At 35.7% G+C, this 21,897-nt stretch overlaps 1 protein-coding gene across 2 annotated transcripts in view; it reads right to left on the bottom strand.

Annotated features, from left to right (window-relative positions):
- Positions 1 to 7,642: 7,642 nt before the first annotated feature.
- Positions 7,643 to 21,897, bottom strand: part of LOC134848314 (trypsin-like) — a 15,538-nt gene continuing 1,283 nt past the window's right edge. The window contains exons 2-4 of one of the 2 annotated variants that reach the window (XM_063865712.1): positions 21,340 to 21,445; positions 20,991 to 21,081; positions 7,643 to 8,293 (exon numbers count right to left, since the gene is read on the bottom strand). In XM_063865712.1, the coding sequence (XP_063721782.1) occupies positions 7,810 to 8,293; positions 20,991 to 21,081; positions 21,340 to 21,445 (681 nt within the window). In that variant the 3' untranslated portion in view covers positions 7,643 to 7,809. The remainder of the gene's footprint in view (positions 8,294 to 20,990; positions 21,082 to 21,339; positions 21,446 to 21,897) is intronic. The other variant, XM_063865713.1, reaches the window with a different exon arrangement.

The following is a 21,897-nucleotide window of genomic DNA, read 5'->3' as shown; positions in this document are numbered from 1 at the left end:
TCAATCGCGTCAGCTAGTGCTGTTTCTACTATTCCACCAGGGTTTCTGATGGGGATGATGAAAATTCTTTGGCCTTCAACCTGCAGTAAGAAGCAAACAACTTTTTTCGGCAGTCCTATCAGGAATGCAGTTAACGAGATTTCGATGCCGTCTCCGCCCACTCAAGAATTTAAATCATATCCCTCTAGTGCAGCTGAAAAATTTGTTATCCAATCAGGTTCAGCAGCGCTGGCCGGTTCATACCAATGATTGGGAAATCTGCCCAGCCTATCTCAATGCCTTTCTCGAGGAAGTACGTAGGGTTTACTCGGCCAGCTGATGGTTCATACCGCCGTAACGAGAAATGATTTATGAATTCCTTGTTATCAAACGGATAAAACTCGGTTCAAAAACTCTGACACTAAACTTTTCTCTACTTTGGTCTTTATTTTTGGCCTTTAAGTCAGTTTTTTTTTCATTTTCGTTTAATTTGTACCAAAACTTTTCCTGGAGCGAGAAATTTGATGCGAAATTAATCGCGTTTTTGTATATTACTTGTGTACTACCTAGTCTGTCAGGTACCTGTCACGTATTCTCTAGTTTCTGAATTGTAATCGGTTCTCAAGGTCTTTGACGGCCTATCATCGCTATTCTAAATTTGATGTTAAAAACGCAGTTTCTCTTTTCTCAAATTAGGAAAAACTTAAGTCGATAGTTATGTTTTTTTATTCGTCATGACATTACTACTTATTGTACTCTAAATACGTATTTATTTTTCAAGAACCAATTGAATCTTGGTCTTAGTCTTTTCGATTCAGTATTCTTCGGAACCACAATAGAGAAAATGCTTCAGAAATATTCAGTTGAAACAGTTATTGGTTCATTATTTCAAAACCAAAGTAAACAAGACTGCTCGCATCAGGGCAAAGCCCTGAATGTTCCGACTGCCTTATAAGGCTTATTGAGCTGTTATAATATTATAAATTTTTAACGAATAGTAATAAAAAATGAAAAAAAAATTCTAAAATTTGAAACTTTTTCTATAAAAACCATCCCCCACACGCCATATAAAATACAAAATAATAGATTTCGCTCCTTGTAACAAATCAATTATGGCAAATAAGCTTCTTTCAACCACTCTGGAACCATTTCTAAGAGTGATTAAATCTCCGCTTACGCGTTAATAACGGATAAAACTCGGTTCAAAAACTCTGGGACTAAGCTTTTCTCTACTTTGGTTTTTATATTTGGCCTATAAGTCAGTTTTTGTTTTCATTTTTGTTTAATTTGCACCAAAGTTTTTCCTGGAGGGAGAAATTTGATACGACATTATTCGCGCTTTATTATACTACTTGTGTACTACCTAGTCTGTCAGGTACCTGTCATGTATTCTCTAGTGTCAGAATTGTAATCGGTTCTCAAGGTCTTTGACGACCTATCATCGCTATTCTAAATTTGATATTAAAAACGCAGTTTCTCTTTTCTCAAGTTAGGAAATACCTAAGTCGATAGCTATGTTTTTTTATTCCTCATGAAATTACTATTTATTGTACTCTAATTACGTATTTAACTTTCAAGAACCAATTGAATCTTGGTCTTAGTCTTTTCGATTCAGTATTTTTCGGAACCAAAATAGAGAAAATGCTTCAGAAATATTCAGTTGAAACAGTTATCGGTTCATTATTTCAAAACCAGAGTAAACAAGACTGCTCGCATCAGGGCAAAGCCCTGAATGTTCCGACTGCGTTATAAGGCTTATTGAGCTGTTATAATATTATAAATTTTTAACGAATACTAATAAAAAATGAAAAAAAAAATTCTAAAATTTGAAACTTTTTTCTATAAAAGCATCCCCCACACGCCATATAAAGTACGAAAAAATAGATTTCGCTCCTTGTAACAAATCAATTATGGTAAATAAGCTTCTTTCAACCACTCTGGAACAATTTCTAAGACGGATTAAATCTCCGCTTACCTGTTAATAACTAATAAAACTCGGTTCAAAAACTCTGACACTAAACTTTTCTCTACTTTGGTCTTTATATTTGGCCTTTAAGTCAGTTTTTTTTTCATTTCCGTTTAATTTTTACCAAAACTTTTCCTGGAGGGAGAAATTTGATGCGAAATTAATCGCGGTTTGTTATATTACTTGTGTACTACCTAGTCTGTCAGGTACTTGTCACGTATTCTCTAGTTTCAGAATTGTAATAGGTTCTCAAGGTGTTTGATGTCCTATCAGCGCTATTCTAAATTTGATGTTTAAACTGCATTCTCTCTTTTTTCAAATTAGGAAATACTTAAGTCGTTAGCTATGTTTTGTTATTCGTCATGGCATTACTACTTATTGTACTCTAATTACGTATTTATTTTTCAAGAACCAATTGAATCTTGGTCTTAGTCTTTTCGATTCAGTATTTTTCGGAACCACAATAGAGAAAGTGCTTCAGAAAACTTCAGTTAAAACAGTTATCGGTTCATTATTTCAAAACCAAAGTAAACAAGACTGCTCGCATCAGGGCGAAGCCCTGAATGTTCCGACTGGCTTATAAGGCTTATTGAGCTGTTATAATATAATAAATTTTTAACGAACAGTAATAAAAAATTTAAAAAAAAATTCTAAAGTTTGAAACTTTTTCTATAAAAACTATCCCCCACACGCCATATAAAGTACGAAAAAATAGATTTCGCTCCTTGTAACAAATCAATTATGGTAAATAAGCTTCTTTCAACCACTCTGAAACAATTTCTAAGATGGGTTAAATCTCCGCTTACCTGTTAATAACTGATAAAACTCGGTTCAAAAACTCTGACACTAAACTTTTCTCTACTTTGGTCTTTATATTTGGCCTTTAAGTCAGTTTTTTTTCATTTCCGTTTAATTTTTACCAAAACTTTTCCTGGAGGGAGAAATTTGATGCGAAATTAATCGCGGTTTGTTATATTACTTGTGTACTACCTAGTCTGTCAGGTACTTGTCACGTATTCTCTAGTTTCAGAATTGTAATCGGTTCTCAAGGTCTTTGACGGCCTATCATCGCTATTCTAAATTTGATGTTAAAAACGCAGTTTCTCTTTTCTCAAATTAGGAAATACTTAAGTCGATAGCTATGTTTTTTTATTCCTCATGACATTACTACTTATTATACTCTAATTACATATTTAACTTTCAAGAACCAATTGAATCTTGGTCTTAGTCTTTTCGATTCAGTATTTTTCGGAACCACAATAGAGAAAGTGCTTCAGAAAATTTCAGTTGAAATAGTTATCGGTTCATGATTTCCATAACCAAAGTAAACAATACTGCTCGCATCAGTGCAAAGCCCTGAATGTTCCGACTGCCTTATAAGGCTTATTGAGCTGTTATAACATTATATATTTTCAACGAATAGTAATAAAAAATGAAGAAAAAAATTCTAAAATTTGAAACTTTTTCTATAAAAACCATCCCCCACACGCCATATAAATTTGAAATAAGAGATTTCGCTCCTTGTAACAAATCAATTATGGCAAATAAGCTTCTTTCAACGACTCTGGAACAATTTCTAAGAAGGGTTAAATCTCCGCTTACCTGTTAATAACTGATAAAACTCGGTTCAAAAACTCTGACACTAAACTTTTCTCTACTTTGGTCTTTATTTTTGGCCTTTAAGTCAGTTTTTTTTTCATTTTCGTTTAATTTGTACCAAAACTTTTCCTGGAGCGAGAAATTTGATGCGAAATTAATCGCGTTTTTGTATATTACTTGTGTACTACCTAGTCTGTCAGGTACCTGTCACGTATTCTCTAGTTTCTGAATTGTAATCGGTTCTCAAGGTGTTTGACGACCTATCACCGCTATTCTAAACTTGATGTTAAAAACGCATTCTCTCTTTTCTCAAAATAGGAAATACTTAAGTCGATAGCTATGTTTTAATATTCGTCATGACATTACTACTTATTGTACTCTAAATACGTATTTATTTTTCAAGAACCAATTGAATCTTGGTCTTAGTCTTTTCGATTCAGTATTCTTTGGAACCACAATAGAGAAAATGCTTCAGAAATAATCAGTTGAAACAGTTATCGGTTCATTATTTCAAAACCAAAGTAAGCAAGACTGCTCCCATCAGGGCAAAGCCCTGAAGGTTCCGACTGCCTTATAAGTCTTATTGAGCTGTTATAATATTATATATTTTTAACGAATAGTAATAAAAAATGAAAAAAAAATTCTAAAATTTGAAACTTTTACTATAAAAATCAACCCCACACGCCATATAAAGTACGAAAAAATAGATTTCGCTCCTCGTAACAAATCAATTATGGTAAATAAGCTTCTTTCAACCACTCTGGAACAATTTCTAAGAGCGATTAAATCTGCGCTTACGCGTTAATAACGGATAAAACTCGGTTCAAAAACTCTGGGACTAAACTTTTCTCTAATTTGATTTTTATATTTGGCCTATAAGTCAGTTTTTTTTTCATTTTCGTTTAATTTGTACCAAAATTTTTCCTGGAGGGAGAAATTTGATACCACATTAATCCCGCTTTATTGTATTACTTGTGTACTACCTAGTCTGTCAGATACCTGTCACGTATTCTCTAGTTTCAGAATTGTAAACGGTTCTCAAGGTGTTTGACGACCTATCACCGCTATTCTAAATTTGATGTTAAAAACGCATTCTCTCTTTTCTCAAAATAGGAAATACTTAAGTCGATAGCTATGTTTTAATATTCGTCATGACATTACTACTTATTGTAATCTAAATACGTATTTATTTTTCAAGAACCAATTGAATCTTGGTCTTAGTCTTTTCGATTCAGTATTCTTCGGAACCACAATAGAGAAAGTGCTTCAGAAAACTTCAGTTAAAACAGTTATCGGTTCATTATTTCAAAACCAAAGTAAACAAGACTGCTCGCATCAGGGCAAAGCCCTGAATGTTCCGACTGCCTTATAAGGCTTATTGAGCAATAATCATAATATAAATTTTTAATGATTTAAATGTAATAAGAAAAAAAAATTCTAAAATTTGAAACTTTTTCTATAAAAACCATATAAAGTACAAATTAATAGATTTCGATCCTTCTAACAAATCAATTATGGCAAATAAGCTGTATTCAACTACTCTGGAACGATTTCTATGACTGATTAAATCTCCGCTTACGCGTTAATAGCACGAAATATATCGCGCGTTAATTGACCCAAATTGGCCAAAATGGCCATTTTTAAACCCTCATAATTTTACGAAATATCTTTTCAAATATCTTTTCGGATAGGTGAAATATCTTTTCAAATTTAAGCTCAGGACAATAATAGTTTTTGAATGATTTAAAAAAGTTTCGTCAGAAATGATTAGGTAAAAAGTCGAAATTTGTCTGAAGAAAAAAAACCCACCCGAGCACAAATATTCCGTTACTTTCGTATCGAAATCGGAACATCAAGACTGCTCGCATCAGGACAAAGCCTTGAAAGCTGCAACGGCCCTTTTAGGTCTCTAGAGCAGTATTAACATGAAAAAATTAAATTTATTAAATTAAAAAGAAAAGTTTTTTTACGCATGAGATCTTTTGTGAAAATCATCCCCATAAAAAGTACAAAGTGAATGATTTCAGTACTAATAACAAATCAATTGGAGCACAAAAGATTCGTTTATTCAATTTGGAACAATTTCCAAGACTGATTAAATCTCTGTTTACGCGTTAATGACGCGAAATATATCGCGCGTTAATTGTCCTAAAATGGCCGGTCAAAATGACAATATTCAAACCAATATAACTTACAAAAAAACATACACAGTTGAAATATTTTTTGAAATTTAAGCTTAAAACAACAATACTTTTTGATTGATATAAAAACAATTCCAAAAAAGGCTAGTTAAAAAGTCGAAGTTTGTCTGAAGAAAAAAAAACCCAACGAGCACAAATTTACCGTTACTTTTGTTACTTAAGTCATAACAATTTTTTCCGTCAAAAATCTTGATTATTTTATTGCAGATGAATTGCAATGAAAATATATCAGTCCTCAACTTCCAATTGTAGGAAACGTTTGCCATTTTCATTCTTAATTGTTCAAAAGGATGGAACATGTTCACCAGTGTGTTGTTTATGAGTTATTTGTCAGTATAAGAAATGATTTGTAATAGTATTCGGTCAATTATAATGAGTACAATAAGGATTGATTTCACGCACAGATATCAGGTTTGATAAGGTTTTTTTGTATAGATAAGCTTGATTTGATCTCAAGAAATGTGAAAAATTTCCAAAATTATTAAAACAACTCCAGAAATCCTTCTGAAATCAAACTGATTAGATGCTAGGGACAAAGACGGCGCTTAAATTATTAATACAAGTAAAGAACACGGCTCAGCAGTGAGCTTGTTAAAAATGTATGTATCAAATTCAGACATATCGAATTTTGAGCTGAAGTTTTTAACATTCCGAAACTGACTGTGTATTTTGTGAATTGTAATTGGATTCCGCTACAAGGACGTCTCTTTGTTGTTCTTCTGTTCGTTCAATTTCTTCGATCGTTCCGACAAAATCTTGAAACGTTTAGAGACTTGGTTCTGGAGCCCAGGATTATAAAGACACAGAACTGTGCTTTTATCCAGTGCACAGTTTTGCCTTGTAATGAAACTTTGAACGAATGTACCAAAAATTTCATCAAAAGTTGCTGATGTTCCAAAAAAAAACCACCAGATAACAAACATTCCGTCGCTTTTTCAAAAATTGGAATAATTATTGAACACTGGGATATCTTTTTGTCTGGTTATTAGTCGTTGACTATCGTAACTGTTTCACCGTGGACCTTTGAATTACTTGTTTTTAAAGAAACATTGATTTTTTTTTAGTTATGACAGGTTGAAGAAAAATATTTTTTTTTCTGCGCAAAACAAAGTTGAAGCATACCCCTATAGCTATAGGTATGTTATGACTCAAAGCTCACGTTGAATGGCTATCATTGATTTCTATTAAAAAGTGTTTTGCACCAACTTGATCAAAATCGGAAAATTTATACGTTTTTTTTTCAAGTAGGCTTCATATTTAACAAAAAGTGATTGTACGCAATATGAAAAAGATTAATTTTAATATTAATCACAAAATCAAAACATTACTGCAAATATGGTTCGGTTTTAGCTTGTTTTAGCGGAAAAAATTGTGCTGTAACAACCTTATCAATCGCTGAGCAAGTTATCTGAAAACGAGCCTTTTTTCTACACATCAATTTTTAGAAAGAAGTATTCAAATGTTTTTAAGTTTTGATTTGTTTTTTAAGTTTTCAAAAATTATGATTTTGTTTTTAGTTTTACTATGAGAGACACACTGTGTTATAATTTACCCACCTAAATGCGCCAAATTTTTTCGCACTAATTTAGGCGTGTTTTCAGTTGGCTAAAACGTTTCAAACTGACACATGATCCCGGGTATTGACTTTTTGAAAACAAATTGCGCTAGATTATGGTAAACTCCCTTTGGTTGTGGTCCATTTATCTAACAGCACCAGACAATTTTTATTAACTGTTTTTTTACGCGTTTTAAAATTTTATTTTAAGAAAAAACGCGTTAAAAACGTGTTTACGCGTTTTTGCACCATAATTTCAATCAGCGCTGCAGTTGTTTTTAACAAAATTAGGAAAACATGCGTTCAGCGCGATTTTCATTAGCTAGAGCAACTCTGCAAGTATGTCAAATGAATTTGGTTAAACTTCACATTTTAAGAAACACTCAAAACTTACTAAATACTATGATTTTTTTGTTACATGGGAGTATTATAAAACTGATGTTAAGTTATAAAAAAATTAAACAAATTAAAATGAACTCCATACTCGAACTCTTCAGCTTTTCGCCCAATCAGTCCATGTTCAACGCAATCCTTGTGAATATCCAATCATGAAAATAAGGAATACTAGTGAAATCTGCTTGACCTTTGCAGTCTCTCAACGGACTCTCATCTTTCAAAGTCGGGGTTGCGATTCCCAGAAGACAGAGAGGTCTTTGAGAAAAACATCCTCTGAGAAACAATGGACTGCCATCATCATTGTAACATAAACCAGAATCTTCAGTAAAAGTCTCGGTGCAGACTAGATTCATGGGACAAACATCAAACTGCAGCCATGAATCAATTGTCTGGAATGGAGATATTTTGAGTTTTATTTCTCGAAGAAAACCAGAAGGTTTGAAGCGACCTCGAGCGATAGATCCATGTCCCACTGCTATGACGAGCGTGTCGAAAGAAGCTGGATAGTTCTGACATATCTCAAGAATGCGGAACTTCGGCACGCTACGTTGAAGTCTGATCAAAGCCAAGTCGTTCTGATGCAGGCTTTGGTTGAAACTAAACAAAATATTAAATTTCGTCTTCTTTATTTAGGAAAATTTAACTTCAATTTTTTAGTTTCATGGATTAAAATTATAAGAAAAAAGGGTGATACAGGGACAATGACAACCGATTTCTGCGTAAAAACCACACAATCTTTCGACTTCAGCATCCTAAGTAAAGTAATTCTTGAAAAAAAATGTTACCAGACGTTTTTCTAAGCTAATCGGTTTTTCATGCAGATTTTTTGCAACTCTTTCGAGAAATTCCGAGAGCCATACCTGAAAGAAAAACTTAAGATCACTTTGGAGCAGTTAGAAATCATAAAAAAAATTATCAGCCACCAGGGGAAAAAGCCAAGAGAAAAGTCCACAAGCAAGAAATTCAAAAAACGCGTACTGACAATGAAAAACAGTGCTTTGCTGAACCATTTGAAAGATGAGACCAGCAACCCATCTACAAGTTTGCCCGACAAAAGACATGTTCCAAAAACAAAGTTGCCTAACAGAATTATCTGCGAGCTAGCAACCATTGTCCAATAGCGTCGAAATATATTACAGCGGACGGTTGGGCAATGATACAACTAGACATCTGCTACGTCTATGGCTAGGAATGAAACAATTGATTCAAAATCAGCAATCCTCATACAATATGATCTGGACGACAGATGGCAAAATCAAGTAACAGCGAAACCCTTAATGGGAATATCAATTTTCAGAAAACATCACACGTCATTCTCAAGGGACATGTTGCAAAGAACTTGAGAAGTTGCATAAAAAGTTTAATAAAGACACAGATGCTCAATTAAGATGTGAAAGATAGGAAAATAGTTCGAAACAGCGCAACATTCATTGTGACGGATCGAATCAAGAGGTTGCATTGTGCAATCAGCCCCATTCATTGAAAAGGACGAACTTAAAACAAAGTATCATAACTTAACAAAAAACTTGTATCAAATTATAACCAGACAAATCATCAGACAAGACAATGCTGAACATAGTGAAAACCATCCAATTCCACCCAAAAAAAATTGGAAAAAGAGAGTTCCTCAAAGACTGTAAGGTGATTTGTACGTACGACAAGTTAAATTTTGCAGCGAGGAGAAAATAGAACACTAGATGACCGTATTTTTTTATCAAACTGACAAGAAAAAACAAAAACACCAAGAAAAATGTTTGACCTGTACGGCATATATTACGCTAGCAATACTTGTGTAGCGCCGGACAAAGCGCTTGCTAGTAATATAGGGTCCTTTCTTCTTTCTATTTTGGAAAGTAAACACAAAACTCGCTAGAAAATATTTTATTAGAGATATTTTTACTGAGAATGGCTGATGTTTTTAGAGAGATAGGTTGGGGTGGTTTAGGATGAAAGTGTTCGAATGAATCTCAGTAGATTTCAGCTTCTATTTTTACTTCATTGGGAAGTCTCCCAACTTGTCGTATCAAATAATTTTTTTTTTAATTTCGTTATCTCTGGTGAATGTTATTCAAACAATCGTATTTTACGAGAAGAATCGTTATAACTCTTATTTAACGAAAATAGTCGTTTTATTTTCCAATACTTAAAACGTTATATGAGTTTATCCAAATGCTTTTCCATTCATTTTGCAAAGGAATATAAGCAGATTTAATTTATGGTGGCGGCGGCATAACGCTTTGTGAGCTCAAAAAACTTTGTGTTCTGTTTCAATCTGAAATCAGAACACACAACGACCGTGACCACAAAAGAAAAGCAAAGCAATGCTAGAACTAGAGATCCTATTTTCGGAGCTTAATTTCTGTACTTCTACTTGTGTACGGGTCTCCAGCAGGGAAGATCGGGTTTTTCTGTCGGTCGTAGATTGATAAAATTGAGTATTTAAATTCTGACTAAAATGTTTATCGGAAAACAATAGACAGAACAATTGAAAATAATGTTTAGGACCAAATTTCCATTGGACATCGGCAACTATTTTGCTACGTTAATTTAGCAGCAATGTTTGACAGTAAACACGAAAATTTGCAGCCGAAAACCTTTTTTTTGAGGGCAGACATAGTCAAAACATATTGGTCTTACATTTTTTGAACTTAATATTACGCAATTCTTTTATATAAATCGTGGTCTTACAAATATTACGCAGCATATTGGTCTTACATTTTTTGAACTTAATATTACGCAATTCTTTTATATAACTCTTTTATATAATATTACGCACTCACTTGAACCTCCCACCTGATCCGATGTGTATGTGTGTGTGTGTGTGTGTGTGTGTGTGTGTGTGTGGGGAAGGGGATTGGTTCAGTTGGGGTTCAAGCGGTGCAAGGGGGTTGGATCAAGTGGAGGCGGGGTTGGTTCATGTGGAGAATTGCGTGGGTAAAAGGGGGAGATGATTTAAGGGGGTAGTTATTGAAAGGAACAACAATCAGTTATTGAGTAAAATAAAAGTAACAAATATCAAAGTTGCGAAGTAAAAATTTTAATCGAACACCAAGTAACCAACTTTAGTTGAAAACGTTGAAAGTACTCTATGTGCATTGAAATCACATCTCATCAAATACAAAAAGTCGATTTAAGTGATTTTTATTTCCATTGTCCACAAAAGTGGAAAGCAACCCAAGTTTATGGAGTAAAATGCATTTGGTTGCCTCGAAACATAGTAATATTATGATACCTTTTTTTTATTATAATAGATTTTTTTTCACTTTTGTGGATACTGACAATGACACTCAATTTCGTTGTGGGGAGATCAAGTTTAAAAAGATTGTTTTCCTGTAATGATTTTTTGTAAAGTTGTGGGGGTTTAAAGTTTGCTGATCAGATTGAGATAATTTACGCGCGGTATAATGCGTTCTTATAAAACGCGTAGGCAGAAAATCAATGGATGCCAATTGTTTTGAACCATTAATTTGGTTGTTTTAGAAAACAAGAGCCGCTAAATACGCTCTTTAGGTTTTACATAGCATTTGGGGCGATAAAATGAAGAAAAAAGCAAAAGCCTACAAACAAATTGTTCTTTTTTAAAAATTTATGTGTCAATTATTCAATCAAATTTTTTATTCGATGTTAGAAAAGAACTCGTAACAATCAGGACCACGTTTTAATATACGAGCAGTCTTGTTTTATCTATCAAGGCTCATTAAATAAATTTTTTGCATGGTTTGAATCCATCCCATTCTGTTGCTTTGTGTAGTGATTTTGCAAATCGCCATTAGTAAGCATTCAGCCCATTTATAGTCTGTTTTTCTTTTCGTATTTCAAACTCCAGACTATTACTTTGTTGAATAGAGGTGTTTTTTGCTACTCAAGCCTGCTTTTTGCGTTAAAATAACCCGTTGTTCAAAACTGGCACGTTGTTTTGGACATAATTATAAGTGGAGTGAGAGCTCATCGAATTTTAAAATCGTCATTTTTTCTAAGGATAGTCTGATGCTCACCTCGGTTTTGTGCAAATCATAAATAGGGAATTGAGATATTTACCTTATCAGTTTTCTGAGTTGAACAAATGCCCGCTTTTTGACCCAAAACTTTAGATCGACCAAAATTTTCGGTTAGCCAGGTTGGATACATGAGTCAACCAGGGTCAATCACGGTCAAAGAGGGTGGATATATGGGGAGACCAGGATCAAACACTGTTGACCAGAGTCAGTTCAGGAGTCACCACTACCAATCAGATTCAAACTTAAATGTTGATACTTAAGTCGAATTTTTGTAATTAAAATATTTTGATGAAAAAGGTGCTGCCAAATTTGATTTTTTTAACGAAAAATGATTTGTCTAAATACAAAAAAACACCGACCTTTTTCTGATAAAGATTATAGAAAAAAATAATTCCAAAAAATTTTGCTTCGGGTGAAAGATAAATATTCGAAAAAATGTAAGAAAAACAAAACAAAAAAGTTTACCCGCAATGAGGCTCCAAGAATAAAAATCAATCACGGTTTGTCTCATTAAATTTCTGAAATAATTGATATCAATGGATTAATAGTCGATCATAGAAAAAATGAAGCTGAAAAAAATTTAATCCAATATTATCGATTATATTTGATTATAATGGATTATGATATATTTTATTGGATTATAATACACTTTTATGATTTAGAGCCTGGATTTTCCAAAATCTTGAAAATAAATATTCAAAACTTGAACGTGGCAATTGCTTATTTGAATTTTAAAAAGTGCTAAGGTTTGGGGGGTAGTGTGATGTGGGAGGGGGAGGGCAGTTGTGAGTGCGTGGGGAAGGCGGTTAGGTGTGGGGTGAGAGCAGTGTTGGGGTTGGAATGGTGGGTTGGGGTGGAGTAGGTGGGTGGGGGTAGGTGGAGGTGGGGTCTACGAGAGGTTGGTAAATTCGGAGTGTTCACCTTGAGCTTTAAATTGAAAAGACCTGGGTTTAAAAAGTGAGCACACAAAAAAATCAAAAAATTTGATCAAAGTCAAACAGGGTCGACATCCAAAAATCATCGGTCGAAAATCCGAGAAGTCGGCAGCGTTTGCTTAGAGAACTACACAGCCAAGAGAAGTCAGCGGTTGACTGATAGGGTCAGTTCACAGATTGAACAGCCCAAATCGGGTTCTAGCTGTGGGGCAAGAAAATAAAACAAACTTGTTAAAAAATTAGGATACCACTCGTAGTTGTATAAGAGTGTACTTAAACTAAGAATAGATTAAGATTAAGGATGATTAAGATTCCTACTAAAATCTGTAGGCTTTTATTTAAGACTAAATAAAAGACGGTGATGCTAACTAAGGTAAGAGAGGTTTAAAAGATTGAATTGGTTTCGGTTTGATTTGTTACGTATCATAAAAGATAGTGACCAATTCCGAGTCTACCAAAAGCCGTTGCGCTTTTGGCAGGTGTATAAATTAACAACTTAAAGGTCAACGATCAGTAAAGATCAGAGGTTAACTGAACAAACAATAATACTTTTACATTCCCCGCGAAAATTTATCTATAATCTATCCCTTTCGCCTCACAAGAAGAGAACAAAACAAAAGTAATTAAGCGCTAGGATGAATGACTAAGTAAGCGCATTGTCTAGGACCCCCGAGAGTGCATCTAGAACAGTAGGAACACAGACTTGGTAAAGCACCAAGGGCCAAGAAAGCGTATTGTATACTAAGTAAAATTACACGGTTATCAGGTCGAAAGAGCGGGTGTACGGTACGGAAAAGACCGATGAACGGGCCCGATGGGCCGGAAGGCATGTTCTTCAAGCAATTACAAAAATTCAAAAACAAAGCACCTTAGATCGAATAGTATGTTTTCGTCGGGTGAAATAAATGTAGACTGGTTACTATGGGCGAGCAAGAAACTGGAATAGCACCAGGGTAAATTGAGCAGTAAGGTAGGCAGGGAGTTATCCTTAGAATAGGCAAAATAAGTGGGTAATACTAGGATGGATAAATCTAATGGTTATCCGGTGGTAGCGCCCAATGGGTGAAAAGAATTTTACCGACATTCCGGCGAAATTATATAGCTAAAGCAAGGTTATAAGTGTTACCAATCATCTTTTTGGCTTAATATGACAGCACTGGAAGTTTGTATGACTCTATGGCAATGGAATGTTAATAGCATTCAACAATAAACAAGATACTAAAGGTACTAAAAGTTTTGTAATGAAGTTTTTGAGAGTTCATGAACGTTTATGATAACATCTGGATTGGAGCTCCTACATCTAATTAGTTTCCCGATTTGCTGCCTTGTTTATTGTCCATCTCCTTAACTCCTCCAGCGTCATTGGCCGTCCAAGGAGTTCTATCGCCGAAATGATAGAGGAGGTGTTCAGCCAGTCTGGGTCAGGTACAATGGGGACAAATGTAGAAGTTGAGGTTTCATAAGATAGGCCCGATGGGTTAAATTGCGTGGAACAGACATCAGGGCTAAATTTGACCTTCTTTTCAGGAGTCTTTTGATCATTTGTTTTCGAGGGCTTCATGTCACTTGGGTACGCATAGTTTTCTTCCCGCAAGTGAACTATAGTAGGACGCGATGATGAAGGTGGTGTTAATGTTGTCAGGTCTACTAGGTCGACATGATGGCTTTCCATTTCTACGGTAGTTGCTTCTAACGTTGAGCATGGTGAGACTAAACTAGGTGAACCAAATTCTGGAGCATCACAATCTTCATCAGTTAAATCAACTACACTGGTAAACACTCTCTCACCTAGCATCTTGGGAGGCTGCCTAGTTCGCATAGGTCTGGTGTTCTGACGTGTAAAAATTTCTGACAATTTTTTCGAGGGTGGTGATTTCATTGGAGATGACGCCTTCCTTTTAGCGGTACCGGACAATTTCTGTGTTTTCGTGGTACGGTCAGAGGGTATTTGTTTGGATTCCGTCCCCGCCATGGCGATTGGTTCCTCAGTAGACTTGGAAAACTCTCCTCCGGGATTCTCTGGAAGAAACGGCATTTCTTGACTCGCTTTATTGACCTCCTCCATAGTGTCCAAGAGAATCAACTGTGGGATTGGTTGTGAGTCTCTTTCATTATCGCCAGAATCCAAGTCGATCAAGGGAATCGCATCTAAATCGACCTTCTGATCAACGTGGTCTGATATTTCTAGCTTAGGATCTGTTCGGTCGGAGATTAGGTGTTCGTCTGATTTTGTAGCTTCGAGTAATGTTTTATCCTTGAGGTCTTTTAGTGAAATTAGGTCGCTAGCATTGTCGTCTGAAATCTCTTCATGTGGTTCGATCATCACTCCGGGTTCATTTAAACAACTTTTATGAAGGTCGGGTTTGCTCGATGGGCTTGATTCTTGGTCACTTTCGAGGCCTATCGGCGTTCTCAGTCTCTTTCTCTGTTCTTCTTCCTCTCTAAAAAGAGTTTCCCTAGAGCTGTTCATGGCCGCGTTTTGTCTCGCAATATCAAGCTCTTCGAATTTCCACTGAAGATATTTTTTCTTTTGGGTTGTTCTTGAGCTTTTAAATCCGACATTTCTTGGTGGTTTTGCAGTTTTCCTCAATCCTTTAGTCGCATAAAATCTAACTAGTTGGTCTCGTTTTCTTGGACTTGGTTTCTTCTGGGTGCACTGTCTTTTAATGGCTAAATCAGATTTACGTATTATTTTACCATTTCTTAAAGTCACAGTGTGATCTGATTCCCTTACGATTTCGTCCTTGAGTACTCTATAGTATGGTTCATTTTTCGTTCTATCTTGGATTTTTCGATAAACAATGGTCTTACCCGACGGGTTGTTCAGAATTGAGTCCTTTATGCCCAAGGCATCTCTTTTTTCTGACCGAGAAAGCACTTTTACTGGGGATCCAGCACTGGTTGGTACATATCTCACAGCATTTGAGATATCCTCCGAGGATGATGAGTTTTCATCAACATCTCCATCTTCTATATCGTCGGGGGCGTCCCAGTCGTGTCTTCGCTCTCGGCTCATTAGTTTTTTGCCCTTATCTATACATAACAAATTTTTATTCCAATCAAGGTTATTCGAAGAGGGTGATTTGACCAAATTATGCCAGATGGTGTTAGGGGATCTACCAAAATGTGCTTCGAAAGGAGAGCAGTTAAGCGACTGCTGGGTTACTGTTCTTAAGCATTTTATTATTTTCAGGAGTGCAAATTCTAGCGAAGGTTTTTGACGTTCTTGTGCCATAACCAAGAGTCTTTCCTTAATGGTCCTGATTAGACGTTCCACTAGTCCGGTAGCTCTATGATCACCCACTGGGCTAAATATCACCTTTATGTTGTGATCGTGGCAGAATTCTCTAACTTCCTTGGAGATAAAACCAGATCCTTGATCTGTTCTAATGGTTCTAGGTATCCCGTGTAAAGCAATGTATTTACTAAGGAAGTTTATGATAGATTTAGCCGATGTGCTGGATGTTATTTGAGCTGATGGGAATTTTGAAAATCTGTCAACACACACCAATATGTATTTTTTTGTTCCCCATACTAAAGGTAACGGACCGGCGAAGTCTAATTCCATTTCTTGGTTTGGCTCTTCGACCATTGGGAGTTCCCCTAGGGTATTGTGTTTTATAAGAGGTTTCAAGTTTTTACCTGCTTTCACGCACTCAATACAGTTCTCGCCGTGGACTTGGATTTCACGGTAAATTTTCGGCCACCAGATGTATTGAGTTGCCAGACTTTTCATTGCGAACTGGCCGGGGTGAGCTTCGTGTAGTCTGTTGAGCATAGTCGATCTTAGGCATGCTGGGATTACTAATCGGTTGTCCAGATAAAGACATCCTCCACTGACATGTAAATTATTTAAATATGATTTGTAGTAGTTTCCCAGTTGTAGAATATCCTGTTTTCGGTCTTCCTCGATTGCTTTGATTATCTTTTTCAGAACTAGATCTTGTTTTGATAAGAGGGACATAAATTTTGAATCAAATATTTCCGGCCAAGAGAAAGGGAATATGTTAACTATTTTCTTTTTACTAGGTGATCTTTTCTCGGGGTTATCCGACGGGTTACTAGTAGTTGGTGTTAAAACCTCCGTGTTTTCTTTAGTAGTAAGTTCTTTTTGTTGGTTAAATTCAATTTGTTCTGCCATTTCTTTCAGGATGTTAAAATTCGTAAAAAAATCGTTTATTTTGCAAGATGAGTCACACTGTTCTGTTCGCGAGTGAGAACTTTGACACACTGAAATGTTGGAATAGTTAGCTATCGCTTGGAAAGTTTCAGCGGCATTAGCAATTCGTTTCTCACGTTCTATTTCTTGACTGGTCATATGATCTGTTGACTGGCCAATCGTATTGCAGGAAGTGACGTCATGTGCTAAGAAATGTTGAGAGAATTTATTTCTTTTTGCGACCACGAATTTTTTGGCATTAGATGATCAAAGCCTAGGAGCGTACTAATCTGATTTACTGAAGCGATAACAAACTTTTCGTCATCCAGAGAAACTGGTACGGGTTCACCCGATGGGTGTCGGGATATATAATCAACAAATCCCATATCTTTACCGGGTAAATGTTCTACAGTAAAGTCGAACGGTAATAGTTTATCCGCCCAACGGGTGAGACGTGATTGGGCCGTTTTAGTGTATTTATCGTCTTTCAGTGCTCCTATTAGGGCTTTGTGGTCTGTTAAAATTGAGAATTGTTTACCCAGTAGATAATTTTTGAAATGATCTAGTGCCCACACTAATCTCAGTAGTTCGAGTTCATTAGTGCTGTATTTTAATTCGGCAATATTCAAAAATCTGCTAGCGAACGCTACGGTCTTCCAATTCCCCCGATGGTCTTGTTCGATGGACGCGCCCAATCCTAAATGTGAGACATCGCATTTCACCCGAGTGTTCAGTTTTACATCGAAATGGTGGTTCGTCACCGTATTACAAATTTCGTTCTTGATTTTTTCAAACGCTTCCGTATGTACTGTGGACCACTTAAATGGTTTATTTTTTTGCATAAGTTCTCTGAACGGTGTTGATAGGGACGCTATGTTTGGTATAAACTTATTAAATTGGTTAATCGATCCCATTAATGATCTGATATCTTTGATGCAGTTTGGTTCTTTTAGATTTCTAATTGCGTCAGATTTATGTATTAATGGTGTCGTCCCTTTTGCGTCGATTCTAAATCCCAACCATTCTATGTTGTGGGTTAAAAATGAGCATTTTCCCCATTTTATGGCTAGTCCCTCGTCATCTAGCGTTTTTAACACATTAATGACTAGCTTTTTATGTTCTTCCTCGCTACCCATGGTGGCGATTAGGATGTCGTCAAGATAACAATGGGTATTTGGTAGTTTTTCCGTCAAACGGTCCATTATGCGTTGAAATTCATTAGGCATATCGCCTAGTCCGTAGAATCCGGTTTTAAAACGGTATGAACCCGTTACTTCTCCCCCCACAATGTTAAAATTACACTGATTTGATCGTGGCCGCTAATAGTAACTGCTACGTTGTCAATTAGTTCAAATAGATTCGGCATTTGATGTCTATTGCGAAATATCTGTTTGTTTAGTAGTTTTGAGTTCAATGCTAGTTTGATTGATCCGTCCCTTTTTGCTGTAATCACGATGGGGGAAATAAAACAATCTTCAGAGCATCTAGATAGTTTTTCGATGTGTCCGTCTCTTAATAATTGGTCGATGCATAGTTTGACTTTGGGGAGAAGAATGATCGGGATACGTTTCCCTTTCACCTGTATCGGTTTTATCGGTTCGTTAAAATAAGTATTAACAACGTAGTTTTTTGATCTACCAGTTCTTTTTATGAGGTCTGAAAAGTGCTTTGATATGTATAATTTAAACTCACTTTGAGATGGTGTCTCTTGGTTTTGATCCTGTTGGTTGTCCGATGCGAATTTGATTTGATTGACATTTATCCCAATGGGTGATACTTTTTGGTCTTCCCATGACTTTGACCCGTTGGGTGGAGGTTGTTTCTGAAATACTACAATACCCAAAATCGGTAAGATGTCGTTTCCTAGTAGATTTCTTTCAGCCCCTTCAGTGATAAAAAGTTTTTGGTCATTAGCCTCCCATCCTTTCGATCGGATTTTCACTCGAACTCTTCCAATGATATTGATCGTACTCCCGAAACCCTGGTATGCTTTCTTTGTTATTTCGTCTACAGAATTTAGCTTTAAAAATCTATCTCGTATCTTCAATTCGTGTAGTAGGTCTTTTTTCATGAAGGAAACTGGACTTGCAGAGTCAATTTGAATCTCGGTGTAGTAAGGGTTGAAATTTCCCAGAGATACTTTTAGAGATTGAATACTGTTCTCACTCCACGCTCTATTTTGTCTTCTACGGCATTTATTTGGTTATCTGTGTCAACGGCTAGAACTAGGAAGTCGTCTAAGTTAACCTCAAATTCGGGATTTTCCTGCGGGTTGGTCCGGATATTTTCGTTTTCTTGGGGTACACGATTCTGATCGACGTTGTTAGTTTGTGTTTTTGCTGAACTCCTACAGTGTTTAGCAAAATGTCCTTTCCGTCCGCACGTATTGCAGTTTCTATCTCTAGCCGGGCATGTGGATAGGTGTCGTTTTTTGAATTGCTGACCGCAATTGCGGCATTGTTATTTTCGACGATATTTAGGGTTGGTTCGTTCTTCACGTGTTGTGGTCTTGGTCCTGGGTTGTAAGTTGGGAATTTTAGATACCGTTGATGGATTTTAGTACCTTTTTCGTGAACTAATACGTAAGATAGTACGTTTTCTGGGGTCAAGTATTCTATACATAGTTTCTTTTGGATCTCGACATTTCTCATGTTTGTGATGAAAATGTCTCTTACTAGTTCTGACTCGAGTTCCCCCAGTTTACAATTTTTTGCTAGTTCTGAAAGAATTTCATGTAATTTTTCTAAGGACTCATGTTCTTCCTGTCTTCGGCCAAAAAATTTAAACCTTTCGTATGTTAGGTTTGTAGTGATCGTGAAAGTAGTTTTTAATAGTTCCCAAAATTCTGCGAAATTGATATCCAGAATTCTTTTGCCAGGATTTTTATGAGAGAAGCATTTCTGTCCTTCTTTTCCGAGTGCTAGGTATAACTGTGATTTTAGCTTCTTGTCAATGTCTCCGATTTGGAGTCCGTTAAATTTTGCGTTATCTTCCGCCCTTCTCCTTCTTAATTCTTCGTTATAATTTTGTACTGCTACTCTGTGATGTTCCTCTTTTTCGGCCCGACGGGCCTGATTCTCGGATGGGTCCGGTGGTTCTGCCGTAGGGTAAGTTAGTTCGTTTCTTATCGGTGGGTTAATTACATCTTCGATGTCTACGGAGTCTTTCGCAATAATTTTCAATTGAAACTTTTCCGCCCACCTTTCCCAGTCATGTTGATTTTCGTTTGATGAGTTGTTCCAAAAAAACTCTAGTCCACGTAGATTCGATTCATTAGACTGCGCCATGTTAAAAAATTAGGATACCACTCGTAGTTGTATAAGAGTGTACTTAAACTAAGAATAGATTAAGGTTGCGGATGATTAAGATTCCTACTAAAATCTGTAGGCTTTTATTTAGGACTAAATAAAAGACGGTGATGCTAACTAAGGTAATCGAGGTTTAAAAGATTGAATTGGTTTCGGTTTGATTTGTTACGTATCATAAAAGATAGTGACCAATTCCGAGTCTACCAAAAGCCGTTGCGCTTTTGGCAGGTGTATAAATTAACAACTTAAAGGTCAACGATCAGTAAAGATCAGAGGTTAACTGAACAAACAATAATACTTTTACAAAACTGAATGAAGAAACAAAAGATGAACAAGCGAGATTCAAACGACCACCAGGAGCAATGTTTTTAACATTGTTTGCTTTCATTTGGAGTTAAATAGGATAAACAAGCTCCCGTCAGCAATCTGTGTTCTGACTTTCTAAATTAGCCCATAGAAATTTTTTGTTCCGACAATATATTTTGGGCAGATGTGCAAATAAAACAAACAAAAAGATTCAAAATTGCCATCTCTGTAAGGTCAAGGAATTAATCAATTTGTTGAAGGTCCCGCTTTCAAAAAAAAATAAAGATGTTTTGAGAAAAAATATCACCTGTAGACAAAAACGAAAACTTCTCTCTAGTTTTTCATCAGATGAAAAAGACAAAAACCAGAACTTTATAAGTTATTTAAGATGTAAAGCACCAGTTTTTGAAGCTTAAGTTTTACGGAGAGAAATCATCTCAAAGAAAAGTTACAAACAATTTTTTTAAAGTGACCTTTTATTGGTTATTATTGTAGCAGAAACAGTAATTGAAGCATTTTTTGATATTAGCACATCAGTTATTGTCGTTTTTTGTTTTTGATCGGAACTAAAATTACAGATTGAATTACTTAGCTGGTATAACAATATCGGTAGCCTTGATTCTTTTGCCTCCCCTCGAACTCGTGTCAACCATTCGAACCAGGATCCTTAATTCAGCTGCTGAAAGCAGTGATTACTTTAGTTTTGTAATAGGCTCGTGGTTTTTTACAAATTGTTTCAGACATAAAACCGATTTTACGTAAATTCAGCAACTTTCAAAAGCAAATGTTAATTGTCCGTGTTTTTGATTTTTGTGAATTTTGGCTTCTTATAAATCTTAAACTTCAAATAATTGCATCATTAAACCTTTGTTGATATGGGTTGCGGGCAAAATAGGAGATAAAAACTAGGTGATAATTTGTCACAAGAAAGACTAACGCAGTGTAGCTTGACCAGACTCATGAGAGATGCATAGTGCTGACGTCACTACCCATCTTTCATCCACAATCGCACCTGCACAGCTTCGTTCACTGTTGTTCACCTTCTTAAAAAAGATTACTGATTCGGAAACATCTATCAGAATACCTAAATTACTTATTATCGGCATTAAAAGTTACTCGTTTTCAAAACTTTTTTCTTGCTTCAAATATACACTGATTAGCAAAGAAAGAGGCACTGATAAGCCCAATAAAATGGCACAGAGTGCCAAAAAACGAAAACGTACATTAATGTGTCGCTTCTGCATGTCACGGGTACCCGTGCCGGAATATCATGAATACAAGTCAATAAAAAAGGAAAAGTGTTGTCTAAATTGTTCACATAATCCTTTTGTTGCAAATTTAGACCACGAAATCAATTATATTGTCATTACAATTGTTTGTTTCGGCAAACACACAAGCCATTATTATGGATCATAACGAAGTTATAGATCATTACAATTTTTGAAAAGGTTTTACATCACAAACTACTAGAAACCTAAATCCAATAACTTTTCCC

This window comes from Symsagittifera roscoffensis, chromosome 6, assembly GCF_963678635.1.
Source record: "Symsagittifera roscoffensis chromosome 6, txSymRosc1.1, whole genome shotgun sequence".
NCBI classification, from domain to species: domain Eukaryota; kingdom Metazoa; phylum Xenacoelomorpha; order Acoela; family Convolutidae; genus Symsagittifera; species Symsagittifera roscoffensis.
Note: the sequence above shows the minus strand (reverse complement) of the source record. Positions and strands in the feature narration are given on the sequence as shown.